General features: G+C 39.6%; 1 protein-coding gene across 2 annotated transcripts in view; it reads right to left on the bottom strand.

Annotated features, from left to right (window-relative positions):
• ELMO1 (engulfment and cell motility 1) overlaps positions 1–20,616 on the bottom strand; it is a 341,069-nt gene that overhangs the window by 208,223 nt on the left and 112,230 nt on the right. For both annotated transcript variants that reach the window (XM_067470179.1, XM_060781614.2), the window contains exons 7-8: positions 14,069–14,104; positions 782–881 (exon numbers count right to left, since the gene is read on the bottom strand). In XM_067470179.1, the coding sequence (XP_067326280.1) occupies positions 782–881; positions 14,069–14,104 (136 nt within the window). The remainder of the gene's footprint in view (positions 1–781; positions 882–14,068; positions 14,105–20,616) is intronic.

The following is a 20,616-nucleotide window of genomic DNA, read 5'->3' as shown; positions in this document are numbered from 1 at the left end:
AACGTTTTTCCAAAGTAATTTGTCCTGTTACCCTGCATAACAAGAAAGCTGTTGCCATAAATTACTGGAATGGTGAAAACAAGTAACTTGTAATGTTAATTCATGTGCTACAGAGACTTGGAAAAATTCTATAAAATATCTAGTAATATGTCTCCTAAATATTAACTTATAAAAGTAACTCAAAACTATTGCTTGTTATATCAAAACAGCAAATTTGGCGTCATTACGTCTTTATTATGCTAGTTAGAGGAGAATGTATTGTGTATCATGTTATTTCCAAGGTGAAAACATGAACAAACACTAAAGTCATTTTAGTAGCCTGTGGGCCTCCTTTTTACTCACATGCTGCCCCCCCCCCCCCCCAGAAATCTTTTCTAGTGTTGAAGGCCTCCGGAAGTGCTTTTTAAAGTATAAAAATATTATTACAAGCTGCAGGTTTCTCAGTGCCACCTTCTGAATGAAATTATGAAGTCAGAAATGTACTTTCAAAAACTTCAGGTGGATCTGGGATGAAAATTTGTCTCCTAGATGGTTTGACTATTGAACTTAATCCTAATATGTGGTTCCTAGCAATAACAAAAACATCACTATAGGCTGTTCGAAATTGTTACTCTGTGATGCTTGATCCCTGATGCTGCTGTAATAGAAGTTTCCGTATTGTTTCTAAGAGAGAGCTGGCAGAACTATGGAAAATGGTGCGCACGGCCTGCACTTTCAATTGAATGTATGGGAGAAGGGGCAGACACAGAATACGTGAAGCTGATTACATATTACAACCTACCTTTTTAATGAAAGCCACAGAAAACGTGTCCCAAGATACGATTCCATGATCCATCAGCTCCACAAATGCAGTCAGTGTGAAGGATAACATATCTCCAAAGCTGGAAGAGACATGAGCCACAGCAGTAATGGGACAGGGAAACATGTGAGAAGAAGAGGACAGCCTTCTGGAGCAAGGAAGAACAAAGCAAAAGTGTGCAAGAGGAAGCAGAAGCAGAGTAAAATGGAAGCTGTAAAGCGTAAGCAGTGCTGGAAAAGTAGCAAAATGATTCAGTTTGGAAATCAAGCTCTGTTTATCTCAAAGGAAACATTTGCATATTTCTAATGGATTTCAACCTGATCATTCAAAACACAGAAACAAAACAGAACAGAAATAAAAAAGTCTCTTCCCAGTTACTGATCTTGTGTTGTTTATGGATAAGTATCAAGGAAAGGCATAGGCCCCATCTATAATGACCATTTAATGCTATTCGAAGCTAGCTTCAAACTGTGGTGACCAGACAATAAACCTCCACTAAAGTATGCAAAAGCAAAAAGCCCTTAATGTAGACCAGTTATCTGTGGTTTGTTTAATCACCAACAGGACCTTAACCTGGTTCCAAGATTTCTTATGCAATTATCTGCACAATGAAACCACTTTCTTCAACACTGCTCTGAGTGCATTAAATAAAGCCTTGATGTCACGTTTCCCTTCTCAAGTACACATTTCCTCTACCTGACTTCACAGTTTCTAAGAGGCTTCTATCAGCACTAGCCTTAGCCAGGATTAACAATTTTCTGTGAACTTACTTTGAAGCAAATCGCAAACCCTAATCAAATCACAGTGAAGAGAAAAGTCTTATTAATGGAAGAATAGGTGTAAGTCTTACACAAGGCTGAGTCTGACAAGACTACCCCTCTATTCTGCTTTGGTTAGACCACATCTGGAATATTGTGTCCAATTCTGGGCACCACAATTCAAGAGAGATATTGACAAGCTGGAATGTGTCCAGAGGAGGGCGACTAAAATGATCAAGGGTCTGGAGAACAAGCCCTATGAGGAGCGGCTTAGGGAACTGGGCATGTTTAGCCTGAAGAAGAGAAGGCTGAGAGGAGATATGATAGCCATGTATAAATATGTGAGAGGAAGCCACAGGGAGGAGGGAGCAAGCTTGTTTTCTGCTTCCTTGGAGACTAGGACGCGGAACAATGGCTTCAAACTACAAGAGAGGAGATTCCATCTGAACATTAGGAAGAACTTCCTGACTGTGAGAGCCGTTCAGCAGTGGAACTCTCTGCCCCGGAGTGTGGTGGAGGCTTCTTCTTTGGAAGCTTTTAAGCAGAGGCTGGATGGCCATTTGTCAGGGGTGATTTGAATGCAATATTCCTGCTTCTTGGCAGGGGGTTGGACTGGATGGCCCATGAGGTCTCTTCCAACTCTTTGATTCTATGATTCTATGATTCTAAGAAAAGTGTAGAATGAAGAAGAAATGAACTCTCAATCATTATGAAAGGGACGAAGCACATTATAACTACAGATCCCTCCCTGCTGTATTAATCGAAACAGTATTTGCCACATGCTTTTGCAACTAAAAAGGGGGAGCCTAATTAGATTAGTGAACAAAAAATATTTTTAGACAAAAAAATTACACCATTATATAAAACAAGATACATACAATATAGTGTATTATATTATTCCTAATTAGAATGCAGCCAATAGTAATCAGGACATGTATTTGTACAAATGGAAACTTATTCTAAAAATTGTCCTCTCTTATAGTCTAGGCCGGTGTTTCTCAAACTCTGTTCCTCCAGGTGTTTTGGACTTTAGCTTCCAGAAATCTCAGCTTGCCAGCTGATAGGAAATGTGGGACCTGGAGTCCAAAACACCTGGAAGAGCAGAGTTTGAGAAACACTGGTCTATGCCATTAAAAAAAAACATATACCCATTGTACCATCTGTTACAGTAAGTTGTAGCAGGATCAAGTGTGTGTGTTAAAGAAAAACCTTATGATGTTAATTATTATGTGCAGCTGGTAATGTAGGTCAGCCAGCATTTTTGGACCACACCCAATGGGGTATAACTGTATGGCTTTTAGAATACAATTTTGTCAAAGCAATAAGCTGCTCTGAAGGAGATGCAATATGCTGTAATGCTGGTATGCTCTAACAGCAATGCTCTTTGCTATGGTGGAATAGCTATTCACTCAAGATTTATGTTTTGCTTTCTCATTTGGATGAAGATGAAGAAGCCTTATTCTGTGTTATTTACAAGGACTATGTAAGCTTGTTTGAATTTTTATGCAACACTGCAAATTTATTGCCTCTGCTGATAAGAGTAAAGTTTTTCTGTTCCTTTCTTCCTCTTGCCCGTGTGTCTTTTGCATGGGACTTGGCTAAAATTCGCTTTTGCGCAACACCATCTACTGTCTACTTCATGGAATTTCTGTTAATATATGGGTGGTTGAATCATGTGCAGGGGAAAAAATCATTCCTCCAGGCATGTGTCACAGACAGGAGAAAGTTTTTGACTACAAGGAAGCTGGCAAGCTGTAAAGCTGTTTGAAGCTGTGATGGTAAATTTTGTGAACTGACAATTAGCTTCTGGAGAGAGAGAGATAGTTTGCATTCTGAAAGAGAGAATGGCAGTTCACAGAAAAGCTCTCTGCTCCGAAAAGGCAAACTGGCAAACTTTTGAGAGTAAGATTAATGGCCAAGATTGGCCAAGTCGTGCTGAAGATTGTGCCCTGGAGGGGGCAAGGCTGTCTGCAGAGCGTGGAGAGGAAAGGTATCCAGAATTTCAGGAAGAAGAAAAAGAAAGTATTTTGAGACTGGAAGGAGTGACAGAAATCGGCCAGGCTGTGTTGGAGACTGTGATCCAGAGGGGGTCAGACATTGTTGCCGTGTGTCTACAGGGAATTGAGCTGAGTTAGCATCTTAGATTGCTGGAAGTGGCAGGGATCGGCCAGGGTGTGATGACAGTTTTGACCAGCAGATGGTAGCAAGCCACCATGTGTTGACTGACAGTGAAGACCAGTTTGCAACCTGCAGGGCTGCCAGGAAAAAAGAGATGTTTCAGTGATGGCCAGAGGAATCACCTTTGAAGAGATTGTAAAGTGGACCACTTTGGCAACAAAAGCAGTGACTCTTCACAGAAAGTCAGCAGTTTTATTGTGGCTGTGGAGCCTTCAAAGCAGGAGAATTGGCTGCTAGATGGTGGGGCCATTCACCACGTAGTGAACTCTATGAACTTGCTATCTGATATACAGAAGGTTCCAGTGCTGACTAATGTAGAAAAAAAGTTGGTACAGCATTCATCCCATTCTTGGGGGAAAAAAATGGAATGGAGTCTTATGTGTGCCAGGGATTGGACATAACTTGTTGAGTGTCTCATATCTAACTGACCATGGTGTTCAACAGAAAATTTTGCACGGTGAGCTTGGATGGGAAAGTCTGTGCCAGGGGCGAGAAAAGGAACAAATTGTATAAAATGTTAACTAACAAGGATTGTGATAGTACTGCTGGGGCAAATGCTGTAAGTGTATCACGTCATCACTCATGTTCTCATTATCTACACAGGGTGATGGGACATGCCGATTTTCATGGATTGCCGAATTGGCAAAAGTATGTTCTGAATTGGTAATTTCAAAATGTAACAAATTTCTGGATTCTGCCATTTGCAAAGAGATTGAAGTGAAGGCTTTCCCAATGCTAAAGCAAAATAGAATTCAAGCCAAAAGGCTATTTGAAATTGTTCATGCAAAATTGGCGAGGCTGTTTCCAGAAAGTGATGGAAAATCAAAATTTTGTTTGGTAGCTGTGGAACATCATATAATATTTGCTTTTGTGTATTTTTTGAGAGACCAAACTGAGGTTTCGGTTTGTTTGTTTGTTTGGTTTTTTTTTTTTTTTGAGAGATAGAAATTTAAGAAATAGATCAACCTGGTGAAAAGGGTGTACAAATACAAGGTGGCAACTCTGATCTCAGAGGGGGAAATTAGTATGCCTTTTTTATTGGCTAAAGGAAAAAGGAATTGGACACAAATCAGCTGAATCAATGATTTATTACAGTCTTTGGCCAGCACAGTATAGAATGGGGCACGGTGCCCAAGGAAGGGAATTGCAGTTCCCAAGTAGGATCAGCTGAATCATATACTCCTTCAGAGGATAGACTAGCATAGAGGAGGATAGATTTCTGCCAGTCCATTAAAGACTGCATGATGAAGGGTTCAGGTACCCCCAAAGGCATGTGGGCAGAGGCCATTCATGTGGCGATCCACATTATGAATAGATTGTGCTGTTCTTTAATTAATCAAACACCATATGTTGCTTTGTACGGCAAGGCATCCAACCTGAAATATTTAAAGATTTTTGGGCAGTTTGCAAATGTTTTGATTCCTGCGCAAGACACCTTCCAAAGTGTATGTGAAGAAAGAACAGGAAGTGGAGAGGGATACCAAGAGTTTCAGTAATGATGAGCAGGATTTGCCACCCATCCTCATACCTAGGCTCAGTAAAGCAGGACCAGGGGGACCAGATTTCTTCTTAGTGCCCCAAGCAAGGTGAGTTTGGTCATTGGGAGTGCAAAAGGTGTGCACTGAAAGAGAGCAAACATGTCAGAATGTGAAGCAAGTGGAATGTGTGTTAAGAATAACTGTTGAAATTGTGTCAAAGTGACTGTTGTAAATGGACCTAGAGACCAGAGTGTGGTTGAAAATGAATGGGTCTGTGAAAACATGTGTTCGTCTAGTGAGATTGAAATGAAGAATACCAGGAACACAGGGAAGAAATGCAAGAAGCACGTGAGAAACTGGAATGTAGTTGTGCCTGAAGTGTGCAAGGGAAATTTCCAGGGAAGCATGGTACAGATATGTGAGAATGCTAGAAACACAAGGAAAGAATGCATGAAGCGTGGCAGAGACTGGCATGTGAATGAACCTTAAGTGTGCAAGGAAAACATTTCCAGGGAATGAAAAAGAAATGCCTCTTGTGAATGTCAAGGATACCAGGGAAGTCTTCAAGGTGCATGGGAAGAATGTGAAAATGCAACACAAATGTATTGTCGAAGGCTTTCATGGCTGGAATTACTGGGTTGTTGTAGGTTTTTCGGGCTATATGGCCAAGTCCTAGAAGCATTCTCTCTTCTGAGGATGCTTGCCATAGATGCAGGTGAAACATCAGGAGAGAATGTCTCTAGAACATGGCCATATAGCTCGAAAAACCTACAACAACCCAGAAACATAAATGGCTGAATGGCAGAGGAACCAGTGATAGGTGTGGAGAGATTGTGAGAGGGGAAGAGAAACCAGGGTCACTGACTGGGAATGTTTTTTCCAAGGGCAGTCAGGAACACACTCCATTAGGCTGTAATTCTAAAGTGTGTAATTCTAAAGTGCAAATACAGGCCAAAGTAGTTATGCTTCAGCAGTGTAGAAAGCACTGTCTCTTTGTGCATGCGTAGAATGAAGCCAATGGAGAGAAATCTGGCTTATTACATTTACCCTGTTATAAAACGCATTGAGTGATACTAACCTAGAGTAATATTGATGTCAAATTTGGAGGACAACCTCAAAATAGATTTGATATAGGAGAACTGTGGTTTTCCCAACAAATTAAGTTATGTTGGAGTAATTTAATTTGTTTAAAAGTATCTATGAATATGGAATTTGAATCATACTGTAAGTGAGTGATGATTTTTCCCATAGTCTCAGTCTGTCTTAGCTGGAATTCTTCCAATTTTGCTATTTGGGGAGAGGAGAAAGAAAAAGCCCGGGCAAGAGCATCAGTTGTATTGTGCAATTTCATTGTTTTGCCAGTATGTGGCATTAGAGTACCAGAAAAAAGTATTCCAAAGAAAGGTCAGTGAAGAAAAGGCAATTTACAGCAGACTTTTGGTTAATTCAAGCAATCAAAACTCTCAAGGAACTGGCAAAAAAAATAAAATAAAAGACATAATACTCAATTATCCAGCATCTATCAATACCAATGGGTGCTGGTTAACTGTCTACTGCATCAAAACTATATCAGAGTGCGATATATCAGAAGCCACCCTCAGTCCCTTCAGGGAGAGAGGCTGGGTTAAAAATAAACTTTATTTATTTATTTATTTATTTATTTATTAAAATAGATATAAAAGAGGACTATGTTATTGACACTGCAATGCCATGCATGCTCATTTGGGCATAATTCCTTTGGAAAACTGTAGGATCTGATTTTAAGGGTGTGGGGACTATAGAATTACACCCAATTTATGGAGATGTAGATTTAGGAAGAAGGTGGTGTGGTGCAGGGCTTGAGTGTTGGATTAGGATTTTGGAAAATTATTCAGCCATCAAAATCCAATGGGTGATCTTGGACAAGTCCCATTCTTTCAGGCTTAAGACAGTGGGGCAATGGCAAACTTCTAAATAAATCTAACAAAAAAAAATCCTCTAGGGAAAGTCAATGTACATCAGTCACCTGCAAGGCACAGAAACCATCAAATATTTATATCAAACTTAAATATACCTTTAAAGATCTGACTTCTTTCTTCATATTCACACCCATTCTTTCAATCGTCAGCAAAATGCCAATAAAAGCTATGAAATGTAGGGCAGAACAGGAGGATGTAGTGCCAGGGAAGGGAAGGAGCAGGTGCTTTCCGGGCAACTTTCTCCACTCGAGTGGGAAATCCAATCTTTGGCCACATCTGTGCATTTTTAGGACTGCAGCTGGAACAAACATTACATGCTTGCGGCAGCCCAGAACTACCTCGAATCAAAGGCATTTCCTTTGGCACTGACTTTATACAAAGAAGTGCCAAACATGGTAATATTACCATAAGGCAACAGTTGTGAGGTTAAAGTGGGGATAGCAGCGAGGTGGAAAGCCTCAGGGGAAGAAGGGCTGAGGCAAACCAGCTACTGGAGCAGAGGAGGCAGCCTCTGGGTAGTTCCCAAAATGGTTCATACTGCCAACCAAAGATGCAAGGAGTCATATTTTTTACCTAAGAGTGTACTTCCTACATGGCAATGACAGGAATATGATTTAGAAGAGGTCAGCTATTTAACTGCCTGTGCCAGAATTTACTACTTCATCAGGGAGTGATTTGTGAGAAGCAGAGTACATTACCTTTCTATTAAAAATCCCAGAATCCCCCACACATAGGGAGGTGAGAAAGGCCGATGTGTTTTCTATCTCCTGCTTCTGCTTTTTTAAACTAGAAAATCCCAGAACCTTTCCTTCCTACATGCAAAGCATGCCAGCTCTAGCAGTGAGTCACAGCCTTTGTTCCCCATGGAAGGAGGTGAAAAGTAAAAAGGATGTCACTTTTTCCGTCAAAAATACATGCACTTGGAATGACAAACACAGACTGCTGGAACTAGTGGCAGGTCCCTCTGGCATTTCCACACATTGCTTCCCTCTCTTGCTGGAAAGCTCAGAAAGGCTTACACTGCTGTTCTTAAGCACAGGACCTCAAATCCAGGCAGTTAAGAGAGCCTAGACTGTTTCAGCTTCAACATGAGAACTCAAAGCTGTACTTGCACACTCTTTTTCTGTTCATGTATGTGCATGTGGATGTGACAGTTCTGCATGGTGGTGTTTATGGAAATTTCCTACATGTAAGTAAATACTTTGCAATGGCAACTTTGTGCAGGGACAGCCACGTCATTAGGCAGATTGCAGTGGCTGCCTCAAGGACCAGAATTTGGGTGTCATGGAATGGAAGCGAATTGTGAACTCTACATTTATTACTCCCTTCTACTTTAAATACCCAAAGTAAGCAGAGAAACTTATAGGATGTTCTCAGAAGTCAAAATAACTTGGTTGGCCTTCACCCTCACTTGGGGACTGGAAGAGAATTTGCTGCACTGCATCAGGTTCCAAAACGTTATGGTGAAAATACTGAAATGAAGCACCACGTGTTCTAAAATGCCAACAGGCCAAAGGCAGGTGAAAAGATGAAAATGGATAGCTTGAGATACAGTTCTCCCAACAGATTCTCTAAATACTGAAAGCACAGTTTCACAGGCTGCTGCAGGGCAATGTTATTTACACAGCTACCTACAGGTCAGTAATTCATAGGACCACTTATGCCTCACTTCAGCAGGGGGTCACCTGCAAACCATGTCCACTTTCATCAGTATAAATGTTCCAAGACAGCTAAAAAAAGGCCTTTAGACCCAGTACACTAAGTTGATACTTAGATGGCAGTATTAAATATATACACTGTATCTGTCTAATTTAAATCAGATTTGCTATGTGTTAAACTTTCCAAATGCAAAAGAAACAAAATAAAACAAAAAAACCCCCATACTTTATCAATAGAGAATGTGATCATGCTGATATTACTGGCTGAGTATCATTGTTTGCTGACTGCCTAAATAAATTCCTCATACTAATTTAAAAAACAATGCAATGTCTGTGAAGTTTAGTTTTGGTATAGACAATTTATACACACCTGTGATGAAATGGGGATTAGGGGAATGGAGCCACTGGCTAGATGCTGTTAGTTTAATTCTGTTCTATAAGCAGAATATTAACTGTAAAGCCCTAAATTCAGTGTGTAGGATGATAGTCAGGCTCACAAATCCTTTCTACTGCCTTTGCCCAGGCAGCCACACCAACCTAAAGTGATTGTGAAGTGTGAACTAGCAAAATTAAGACTTTGAAAACAAGCATCCTGTAATTTTTTTGACAGGTAAGATTAACTGGGATTACTTCCAATATTACCATTATTGCTACCTGCAATGCATATGGCATTTTCAACACACAAAACACTTCAGCGCCTTTGGCCATAATTCCAGGCGAGAGAAATGCACACAGAGCCGAGCTTTATTAGCTGTTTTAAGATGTCAAGTTCCCCATGTACATGCCTCCTTTTTTGAGATCTGTAGTAATGTTTAGATCTGGGGTAAGACCTTTATGGGCCTCTGTTGGATTGAAATTGCCAGTACCTCTAGCCAGCTCAGTCAATAGTTAAGAACCCAACAATATTTTGGCAGTCCAACAACTTTTTGCTATTTATTTTAAAGAAATAAATAGCGCCTACAAATCCACAAGAGTTCTTGAAGTGAGGGACGAATAAAAATCCAGTTGAAACTATACAAAAAAACATTTTGAAAAACACATAGAAATACTCTTTAAAACTTCTACAGTCCTAGAATCCAGTTTGAAACAGATGTAACTGCTCGGAGACCCTAGGTATTAATGTTAGATTAGGGAATGACTGAAAGATTATTAGAGCATGAGATCAACCATATATTTTCTTTTTAAAATCTAACCTAGAGCATGAATGAAAACAAAGCTGAAGCACAATACATAATCTTTGTTTGTTTGGACAATAGGTCTGGTGATTGAAAAATATATATCTGGAACTTGATAGGTTGATGTTTTCCTTAGAAGAAGCAAATTTGAAATCTGGATTTGCTCCATAACTAGATGGCTGTCACTATATTCTCAGGTAGCAAATGAGGACAACTGTCCCTAGATTCTTAGGCAGCAGACTGGTAAATAGCCTGTACCTCATTCTTCAAGGTATTATTATAGGCATGGCCCTAGGCTTCTTAGATGGATCATCTGAAGAACTACAGGATACATACTCCTGATCTAATGTTGGAATCACATTTGGCACAAATTTATAATGAGGATTCTTGGTAGGTCATAAAATTTTCAGCCAAGACAGATCCACCTATTTATATTTCTGAATACTTTTTTTTCTGAAAGTAAAGATATTTTCATTTGGCCCATAAATAAGGAAATGTATATATAGGTTGTGATTAGCTCTAACAAGCAAAGAGATGAGTGGGTTGTTGTAGGTTTTTCCAGGCTATATGGCCATGTTCTGGAGGCAATTTTTCTCCTGACATTTCGCCTGCATCTATGGCAAGCATCCTCAGAGGTAGTGAGGTCTGTTGGAAGTAGGGAAAATGGGTTTATATATCTGTGGAATGACCAGGGTGAGACAAAGGACTTTTGTCTGCTGCAGCTAGGAGTGAATGTTTCAGCTGATCACCTTGATTAGTATTCAATGGCTTGGAAGTGCCTGGGGGAATCTTTTGTTGAGAGTGATTTTATGTGCCTGTTTGAGAGTGTTGGTGTGTGTACATGCACATATGTGTTACTGTATATTTTTAGTGCATTTTTATTTTACTGCTAGCTGTCAGCCACCTTGAACACCACAGAATGGAAGGATGCAAATTTAAAAAAAATGAAATCCCTATGGAGGAATATACTCTTGAAGTTAAAGAGAAAGGCAATACATTCCTCTAACTTAGTTTTAGAATGAACTATCACTATAGATAGTACTGACACAATAATATGAAATAATATAAGATATGTAAGGAATAAAGTCTAACATCAAAGATCAAAAAAATAATACAAGCAGCTAGCTTAGAGTTTGTGATACTGTAAAGGGATTAGGGATAGACTGAAAAGAAATGTAAAGTGGCACAAACTGAGTTGCCCTACTTGGGTTACATCATAAATAGGGGGAGAATTAGGCCAGTGCTAGTAAAGGTCCATGAGGTGGTCCAGTGGTCCAGGCCTCAAATTAAGAAAGAGGTTCAGCAATTTTGGGGGTGGCAGGACATTATAGAAAATTCATTCTGCATTTTGCCAGATTAGCTGCCCCCATACCTGCATTGATTAAGAACACATGTCTAAAGAAAATCAGATGGGCAGAACGAGAGAAGCAGGCATTTTAGGACTTAAAAGAAAGGCTGTCTCTGGTATCTTGGAAAGCTTTTGTTTAAGGACTACCACTAGACAGAGTTAGGTAATCATCTCATGCAACAGATGCTGTAGGGTGGGAAGAGAACAGCAGCACAGTCATTGGAGAACTGAGCTTTGTGTGCCACACATTTTGTGCTGTATTAACAGTCTGCTGCCCATATGTACAGTGGAGGATGCTGTCATGTCATCAGAGTTGAAATAATATCCAACTGCTAGTCCAGTTGGATACTACAGGAGGAATGTGTCAAAGGACACCAACTTGTGCTTTGGATCAGGCACAAAAATGTTTTCACCAAACCTGCATTTTTAAGAGAATTTTCTACAACTGCTTGTAAATTTTGTACATCCTAGTCTAACACATTTGTTCAAGTACTTGGTGTAAATCCAACGTTTGCATCAATAGCTCAATAATGTATTTATTTCTTGAAGAGAAAGTTCAAGACTGCTGAGAATGGAAAGCTAGTGCCTCTCTCCAGACAGATAGCATGGTCTTTCACTTAGAAAAGACATTTGCATAAATCTAGCCACATAAATGCAGCTAGAAATTCCCAGAATAGGTACTTAATTTGAAAACCCAATTTCAGTTTCAATTCTTCAATTTTATTCAAGAAAATGAAATTTGTAGAATCGGTATAAGTATATGAAACTTGGTAGAATCATATTGACACATATTGATTTAAGAAATAGGTACTGATACGACACCAGAAGGCATCATGAACTACTTCTAACTGTAGGCTGTTGATACAGGATACATGTTGAAATGTAGTTAAAGCTCTATACTTGCAGAGATGGAAAACAGCCATTCTCTCACTTATCGTGGATGTTCTGTTCCAGGGCCACCCACAATAAGTGAAAATCTGCGAAGTAGGGATGCTCCATCCACTCAGCGGCAGCCTCCTCCTCCTCGTGACCTCTGCTGCTCCCTGCCTCAGAGACCCCTTGGGCACTGTTGATGGCACTGCCAGGCTGGTCTGAGGCCTGAACTGAGGCCTCAGCCCAGCCTGGAAATGCCGTCAACGGAGCCCAAGGGGCTTCCAAGACTGGGAGCAGCAGAGGTGGCGAGGAGGCTGCCGCTGAGTGGGCAGAGCCTCCTCCTTGCCACCTCCACTGCTCCCAGCCGCGGAGGCCCCTTGGGTGCCACTGATGCACTGCCAGGCTGGGCTGAGGCCTTCGAGGAAGGAGCGGGGAGCAGCAGAGGCACCTTTAAAAAGGAGCTGTATGCGTGTCTCTGTGCATGGTTGCCCCATGATCAGGGTTGTCAAGGAAGAAAATAGCAACTGACACAACTTTCCCTGGTCCCTCAATAAAGAGGCAGCCTACACCCACCTCATTTTGCGATATCCCACTGGCCTTTGCAAAAATCTTGCCATGGTATTTATCATAGTTCTTCACGTGGAAAGGGCAGAGGATACCTCCATCATTATATCTGTTCCAGGCTCCATGCCAGGGGCAACCCTGGGCATCACAATTATGGAGAGACACATGTATTCTTCCACTACAGTGACATATTTTTATGTGTTACACCAATAAAAGGGGCAAAGGAAGACCACCCATAAAGAAAAATAGTAACAAAACATTTGCAATGCTTCTCAGCATGTTTTCTCAGCAGTGACTAGGAGTGAGATTACACATGATAAAATACCTGTTGCCAAAAATGGCAGTTGCAGTGCCAAGTTCTTTGCTCCTTTACACAGTGTACTGAAACTTAATGCATAAACTTTGGCACTATCATACAGTGCATTTTCACCATAAATCATCTGATGCTGTTCATGAGAGAAAAAATGGGAACGATGACCTCAGGGCAAATGGAAGTTGAGCTATATATTTTACAGGGACAAGAAAAAGGCTTCTATTAGGGACAGCAGCCAGTACAGGCTTTTAATATGCTCTTCTGCCCTAGGCTACAAGACTGTCTCCCCAGGCGATCCACCAATATATATTTTTTTAGCTGGGCAGTTTTCACTTATAATGTGAAAGTGCTGTTTGGAAGTGAAGGTTTTTTGCCTTCTAGTAAAACCAAGTGCCAAGACTGTCAAGTGAAACAGGAGAGTAAAATACATTTTCTATCTGTGTACCACTCAACTCAATGACATACTTACTCAGGAAAAATATAACACCGCAGTTTCTATGTGACTGCAAATCATCCTATTCTAGTTGTATTACCAGACGCCAGGAATTAAAATGACCATAGTTTGAAAGTTTACAATTGCATCCATCAATAAGATTAAAATTCTAAGCAGCTGTGATCTTTAAAATGAAAGAAAGTTAAAGTTAAAGCAGCAGCAACAAAAAGAGCCCAGGCAGAGTGGAAAGAAAACACCAGCAAACCAGGAATTACAGGAAAAGAAAGCATCCATTCTGCAAGCAGCTGATATCTAAATAAATAAACAAGTAAATAAACAGATGCAAATGATTGAAAACTCCATAATCAATCTTTGCCACAAAGCACTAAAAAGGAAGAAAGAAAAGCAAAATTTTAACTGAGTCAAAATATGCATAGCTTGCTACTAAATAAATAAAATCAGCAGGAAGGCCTGGAATTTAATCATGCAAAGAAGAGAGAGCTTGCAGGGTCACGAGCCAATCAGATTCTTACCAGGGCTTCATTATCTTCTGCAATTTCTGATACCGTCTGCAAAAATTTAAAAACTTTCAGGTAAGGAGAAATATTAAAACATATTCTCTTTGAATCTGTGAATCAGTTTTACAAAGTCTTATCAGTGCAACCAGCAAAAACTAAAGTTAGCAATAATTATAATGAAGCACACTTGAAGTTGTAACAAGGGAAAGAAAGAAAACTAGTCTGAAAAGTCAGAGAGAGGTGAGGCACACTTAAGAACTTTACCTGCATAGTCAGATGGCATAGTGGTTAATATATCAGACTACAAATTCAGGACATTCAGATTCTAGTTCCCACTGAGACATGGAACTTTGACCTTGTCTTGACAACAGTTCATGTGAAAATGATCTTGCAGTCTTTGTGGACAACAAGTTGAACATGAGCCAACAGTGTGATGCAGCAACTAAAAAAGCCAATGGGATTTTGGGTATAGTGTCTAGATCGAGGGAAGTCATTGTGTCCCTCAATTCTGCTTTGGTTAGATCTCACCTGGAATACATGTCGAATTCTGGAGATATTGACAAGCTGGAAGGTGTTTAGAGGCAGAAGACTAAAATGACCAAAGGTCTGCAGACCATGTTCTATGAGGAAACAGAGATTGGGTGGCCATATGTCAGGAACACTTGTGCTTTTCCTGTATGGCAGGGAGTTAGACTATATGGCCCATGTGGTCTCTTCCAACTCTATGATTCTATGATCTTACTCTAAGATTCAAGGACAGCTACTTCTGGTTGCTCTTTGGAAGTTTTGAGAACAACAGGAACCCATTAAAACCTGTCCAGAAGTTTCACGCTATGGAGGCTAGACCTCACACATCCAAAGCACTTGCTCACTTATTAGCTCCACTACACTACAGAAATATTTGTTAATATACTTATAAAGGAATAATGTAGTCAATTTCAGTATTTGCCCTTTTCAGAACTATGAATCAATGGTGCAGCTTCATAGGAAACTTAAAATTACATGTTTCGAAGCATACTGTGGCCTGTTACCCATGTCAGCTTTCTCTATTAAAAATACCGAACAGTATTAATCTCCAATAACAAGTAAGATCTTTCAATGCAACTTGAAGTCTTCTGTTTCAGAACAATTGAATAAACCCCGTGACATAATATGGAAGAATTCCATCAAACCAAGTTGTCATTAATCCACTAAAATCTCTATGACAAAATGTGTAAGTGTGCAAGAGTGCAAGCACTCTGTCAAACCTTTGGGGACTCAGTTTAGCAGGTTAGTTGCGGTGGTAATTCTACATTGAATGGAAGTTCACATAAGCATAGGAACACACTTTGTATGAATACTAGGGGTTGGGTGATTATTCTGTTTAATAGATTCAAGACAAGATTGGCCATAGTTTGCACTTTCTTCAAGTTGGATTTTGTAGAAATAATTGATTATGAACAGCTACACACAGCTGGCGAGGGAGATTCTTGCCTATGATGTCCTAAATCAGGGTAGGTTCCAAAGAGAAAATGTTTGCCTGAAGCCATCACAGAAATGGGAGGAAGAAGGGGTTGAGCCAACATTAGCTTTTTATCATCTTGGGGGTGATAGAATCACAAGGTATTCTAATTTTAATTCTTTTTACTACAGGCACAGACTTTTCAGAATTTTTCCCCCAAATGGGCTTAAATGAGGTATTAAATTCAGAGTTGTCCAAAGTAAGCAATATAACCTGAGTTTTCAGAATTTAGCTCAAGCTGAAGCATGCATTTTATACTTTTGAAAAACTCCCGTGCATTAGGATTATCACAGTACTGGGATTATAAACAACTCTAATTAGTAAGGAGGCCTATCTAAATCTATGATTTCAATATATTTATCCACATTTTATCAAATCAGAAGAGAAAGGAATCAATATTTTCTCTTGACCTGACCCTTGCTGCACATAACATTTCAGGAAACAAAGTGAATTCAAAATGATCCTGCTTGTCAGCAAACATGCTGTGAGGTTAACCAGATTGGGCATGACTTTGTTTCATATGATATTATTTCGAAAGGTTGAAGTCACAACATTTGCCTTTTGGGGATTATGAGTTATGGCTGATGCATTGAAATTAGTGAGCCAGAAGCATCCTAATAATTCACAGTGGTTTTGAGCAGAAAACTGAAGGTCTTTTTAAAAGACTCCATATCTCAAAGGGTATAAATAGCGATGTCCCAATACTTGAAAAGTATAAACAACCAACCACTGACTTTTGTTCTTGTTAATTTTAATATCAGAAAAATCTGAAGAGGAACGGCAGTACAATATTAAGAAATAATAAATGAAAGGATATTTGCTGAGACATTTGCCTACTACAATATGCTCACTGTTTGGCCTTAAAGGGACTGTGGAATACATTGCTGGCTCTTTACCAAAAGGACAGCAGCTCCTCTTGGAATTCCCTGAGCCACAAAGGCTTAATACTTGCTGAATCTGCACTCTAATATCTGCTAGGAGCTACTTCCAACTGAGACAAATGTTGCCCAGTTCTGACGAAATCAACTCCTTTGTGGCTTTCTTGGCAAAACCACTGGTTAAAAATCCAGAAGGACCCTAGCTTTCAAGTTCTGTTATGATGACTTAGTGGAGGGAACAGAGAATGATTGTCTGAGGTTTAGGGCTCTTGTAGGAATGAACCTCAAAAATCTTGCCACAGGGAAGGCTCAATTCTACAGTTAGATTAAATCAGCTGAAATACAGCATTCTGCGATACTATGTTCCACTCACATAATTGGGATTTCTCACAACTCAGTACATTTTGGAAAAAATAAGTTGGTGGAAATCCTTAATGGATCAGGGAAATGATTTGTAAGGGAGATACATTAATCAGAAGGGACCAGAGGATGCATGGAAGGAAGTGATGTCACATGAAAGTGAGGACTACCAGTCCTGTATGTGGTAAACACATGCATGTGTTATTCAGCCTTGTAACTATAACAGCACTGTGACTACTAAAACAAAACAATGCTTTGAGGGGAAAAGAGTAATTTAGATGAGTCAATAATTTTATTCAAGATAATGGACATCTAGACAGCACCTGTATCTCCAAATTTAAGATACAACACACTTTCTGCTATCAACAGTAGACAAGAAAGAACAAGAAAATGACTGTTGGAACAGCAGAGGGGAAGTATTTCAGCAAAAAATGTGCAAAAGATCTAGAGCACACCAGAAAGCTCGACTATATCCATAATGCAAGGAGCATAATGCTCTCAACCTACTTCCCACTGCCTATTCATTTAGGTCTCTGACTTAAAGCAGGGTTTGACTGAACAATTCAACATGGAAAACTAAAACTCTTTGAGTTTGAAATAATGACTGCCTTGCTGAGCTGTGTATCCAGAACTATGCTCTCTCTTTCTCCTCTACTGAAAGAGAAATTACATTCAAGATATGGGGCAGCAGTAAGCTGAATATAGATTCCCTACAATATGCCATAAATACCAATAGCAAAGAGACACATGACATTTACAGGGAGCATCTAACTCTGAGTGCCTATGGTTTGCTTAGAAATTTTAAGGAAGAATGCAAAGTCCTTTTTATCAGACTGGAGCAGTAAACACAAGATTAATGATACTCCTCCACACTAAGTCTGGTGAAAAAGCAGATGGGTGATTTTCCTTTCATCCAGATTGCACAGAAAGACAGAAGGTACTAGTACAACTCTGAAAGGCAAATTATGTTTTTTTTTCTTTTAACAATAACAAATACATGAAACTGAAACTGACAGTGCTAGTTGAAATCAATGTCAGCATGTATTTTAAACATGATTTTTCAACAACAAGAGTGAACCAGAATTTTGGGTTTTGTTATAGCAGTTTGGCTCTAATATACTACTGTAATATTTCTACATCCTCTTGTTTTCAAATTTGATGGAAAATGAAACACTTAAGGAATCAGCTACAGGATGGTCAATTGGATTTATAAAGACACATGCATCCTCAAGAAGGATAATTTTATACCCCACCAGAAAAATACAACAAAAAAGATCTAGGACAGAGCTTTTGGATGGCAGCTCCTAGAATCCTTCAGTTACATGGCTAGTAGCCATGCTGGCTTTAGGATTTCAGGAGTTGTAGTCCATATGATTATAATCTGAGCATTCAATTAGGCTCCTGTTTTGTGCAGTGGTTGTTGTTATAACCTCCTTGACTATCCAAAGGTATTGTATCTTTGCCACAAGGCATTTACAAGTCAGAGTAATGTATGGTTTGATTAACTGGAAGGTTGGGTGGGAATCTGTCCTTACTTCAAAGTAAAGGTGCCTTACTTTGGGAGAAGCACCCTCAACTCCTAATTCAGGATCACTCTCTGAAGTCCTAACTCAAAAGGGTGTGGTTATTTATTTCGTATCAAAAGCATTGCATAAATTAGTATAAAGCTGATAAAAATAGAAGGAACACAGGTGGCTAAATATATTTTGACCAAAAACGGGCAACAACAATGGCATTATCTGTAGCCTCCAACAATTCTTCCTCTGTACATGAGGCAGGGCATAGTGGACAAGCATAGAGATGTGGAGTTGTTTGTTCTGCTCCACAGTTACACAAGGTGTGGGATTCTTTTATGTAGCGCCATCTTGCCAGGTTGTCTTTTGATCTGCCCTCTCCACTTCTGAATCTGTTCAGGGACTTCCAAGTTACCCATTCTTGGTTTGCCCCTGGAGGAAGACCCTCGTGGGGGGTCATCCAGTTGGGATTCCTGGTTGAGCTGCCCAGAGGGATATCCTTGCTTTTAAAGGGACATGGAAAGAGCCTTCTCGAAGACTGAGTAAATACAGTTGGGCGTTTCGCGAGCAACGTTTCTTGTAAACGACTAATCTTTCCAAAACCAAAGCATTGTTTTTAAATACTTAAAACGTTTTAAAATGGTATGGTGACAGCTTTTAAAACATGGACAGGAGGTTTTCATCAAAGGATTGGTCTTGAGCTGTTTTGGTTCTATTGTTACAGTTAAACTTTTCCGCTCTTAACCTGTTCAACTGTTGATTTCACAAAATATACAAGCTCATGCTTGGTCTTGGTACATAGTAATGGAAACACATTTCTGTTTAAAGTTTAATTAATAAACAGTTTTTGTTACACACAAAAAGCCATCTTGGATAAAATCCAAAGTTAGTTTTTATTCTCCTAATCCATCTTCCAAACATCAGTTGTCTAAGATCTGCACAGAAGAAAAAAAAACTAAATATATTCCCAGGAATACCTGGTGAAGGCAAGCTGCATGCTTTTAAGCATTCTTATATACTTTCTCAATGAAATAGAGCTGGATGAAAACTAACAAAATGAACTTCTAAAACGAAAATGTGTGGTACTACATCTAGGTAGAAAAATGAAATACAGAAATATGGGATGGTTTCACAGCGATACATTTTTAAAAGGATCTAGGTGTCACAGTGTTGACTCATGTTAAATAGTGTGATGCTGTGGTCAGAAAGACCAATTCAATTCCAGGCTGCATTAACAGAAGCATAATATCCAAATCAGAGGAAGATAAAGTGACATTTTATTCTGTTCACCTGGAATATTGTGTCCAGTACTGGGTACTACAATTCAAGAAGCATACTGTCAAGCTGGAATATGTTCAGAGAAGGGTGCCTAAGATGATCAACAGTCTGGAAACTCAGCCTATGAGGAACAACTTAATGATCTGGGTATTATTTTCTTGGATGACAGAAAATTGAGAGGTGACATGATAGACATTTTCTTTCCTCTCCAGACACTAGAACACAAACCAATGGATACAATACAAAAAAAAAAAGAGATTCCATGTAAACTTTAAGAATAATTTTACCATAAAGCTGTTTGACAATGGAATGGATTGCCTCACAGGCTGATGGACTCTTCGAGGTCTTTTAACAAATATCAGACGGGCATTTTCCAAGAGCGCTTTATCTGTAAATTTCTGCATGGCAGGGGGCTGGTCTAGATGGCCCTTTTGACTCCTTCCAACTCATTGAGTCATAAAATTTTATGAAAGTGTTGATATTATGGAGCAGAGATAGGACTGAGGCAGACTTTGCAGCTCCACATATAACCCCAACATGTGCACACACACACACACACACACACACACACAGAGAGAGAGACAGACAGACAGACAGACCAACCGACAGACACAGATTTTCAAATCCAGGGCTTAGTTCCATACAAAAATGTGTTTCCATTACTAACATTTCATTTTCAAATTGACAAAATAGTTTTCCCTAAATGAAACAAGACTTGAATTAGAAACAGCTACAACCTTTGGATCAGGGAATATTGGGAGGAATGCACTCAGTGGGTAGCCTAAATGCTAAATGCTGGATTTCTGTATGGCAAGGATTGCACTGCCAACTCTAAATATTTCTAACCAGTGGCTCTGCTGTTTAGGGCTGCTGGGAGCTGCAGTTCAGCAACATCTGCAGAGCCATACAATGCCCACCACTTCTGTATGGATAGTTATATTTCCAGGTACAACAGCAACCAAGCATGCATTTCTGACCAGGAATATCAGCACTGGGTGTAAGCATAACTACAAATCTATGACTATGTGCGGC

Source organism: Anolis sagrei, chromosome 6 (assembly GCF_037176765.1).
Source record: "Anolis sagrei isolate rAnoSag1 chromosome 6, rAnoSag1.mat, whole genome shotgun sequence".
NCBI lineage: Eukaryota > Metazoa > Chordata > Lepidosauria > Squamata > Dactyloidae > Anolis > Anolis sagrei.
Note: the sequence above shows the minus strand (reverse complement) of the source record. Positions and strands in the feature narration are given on the sequence as shown.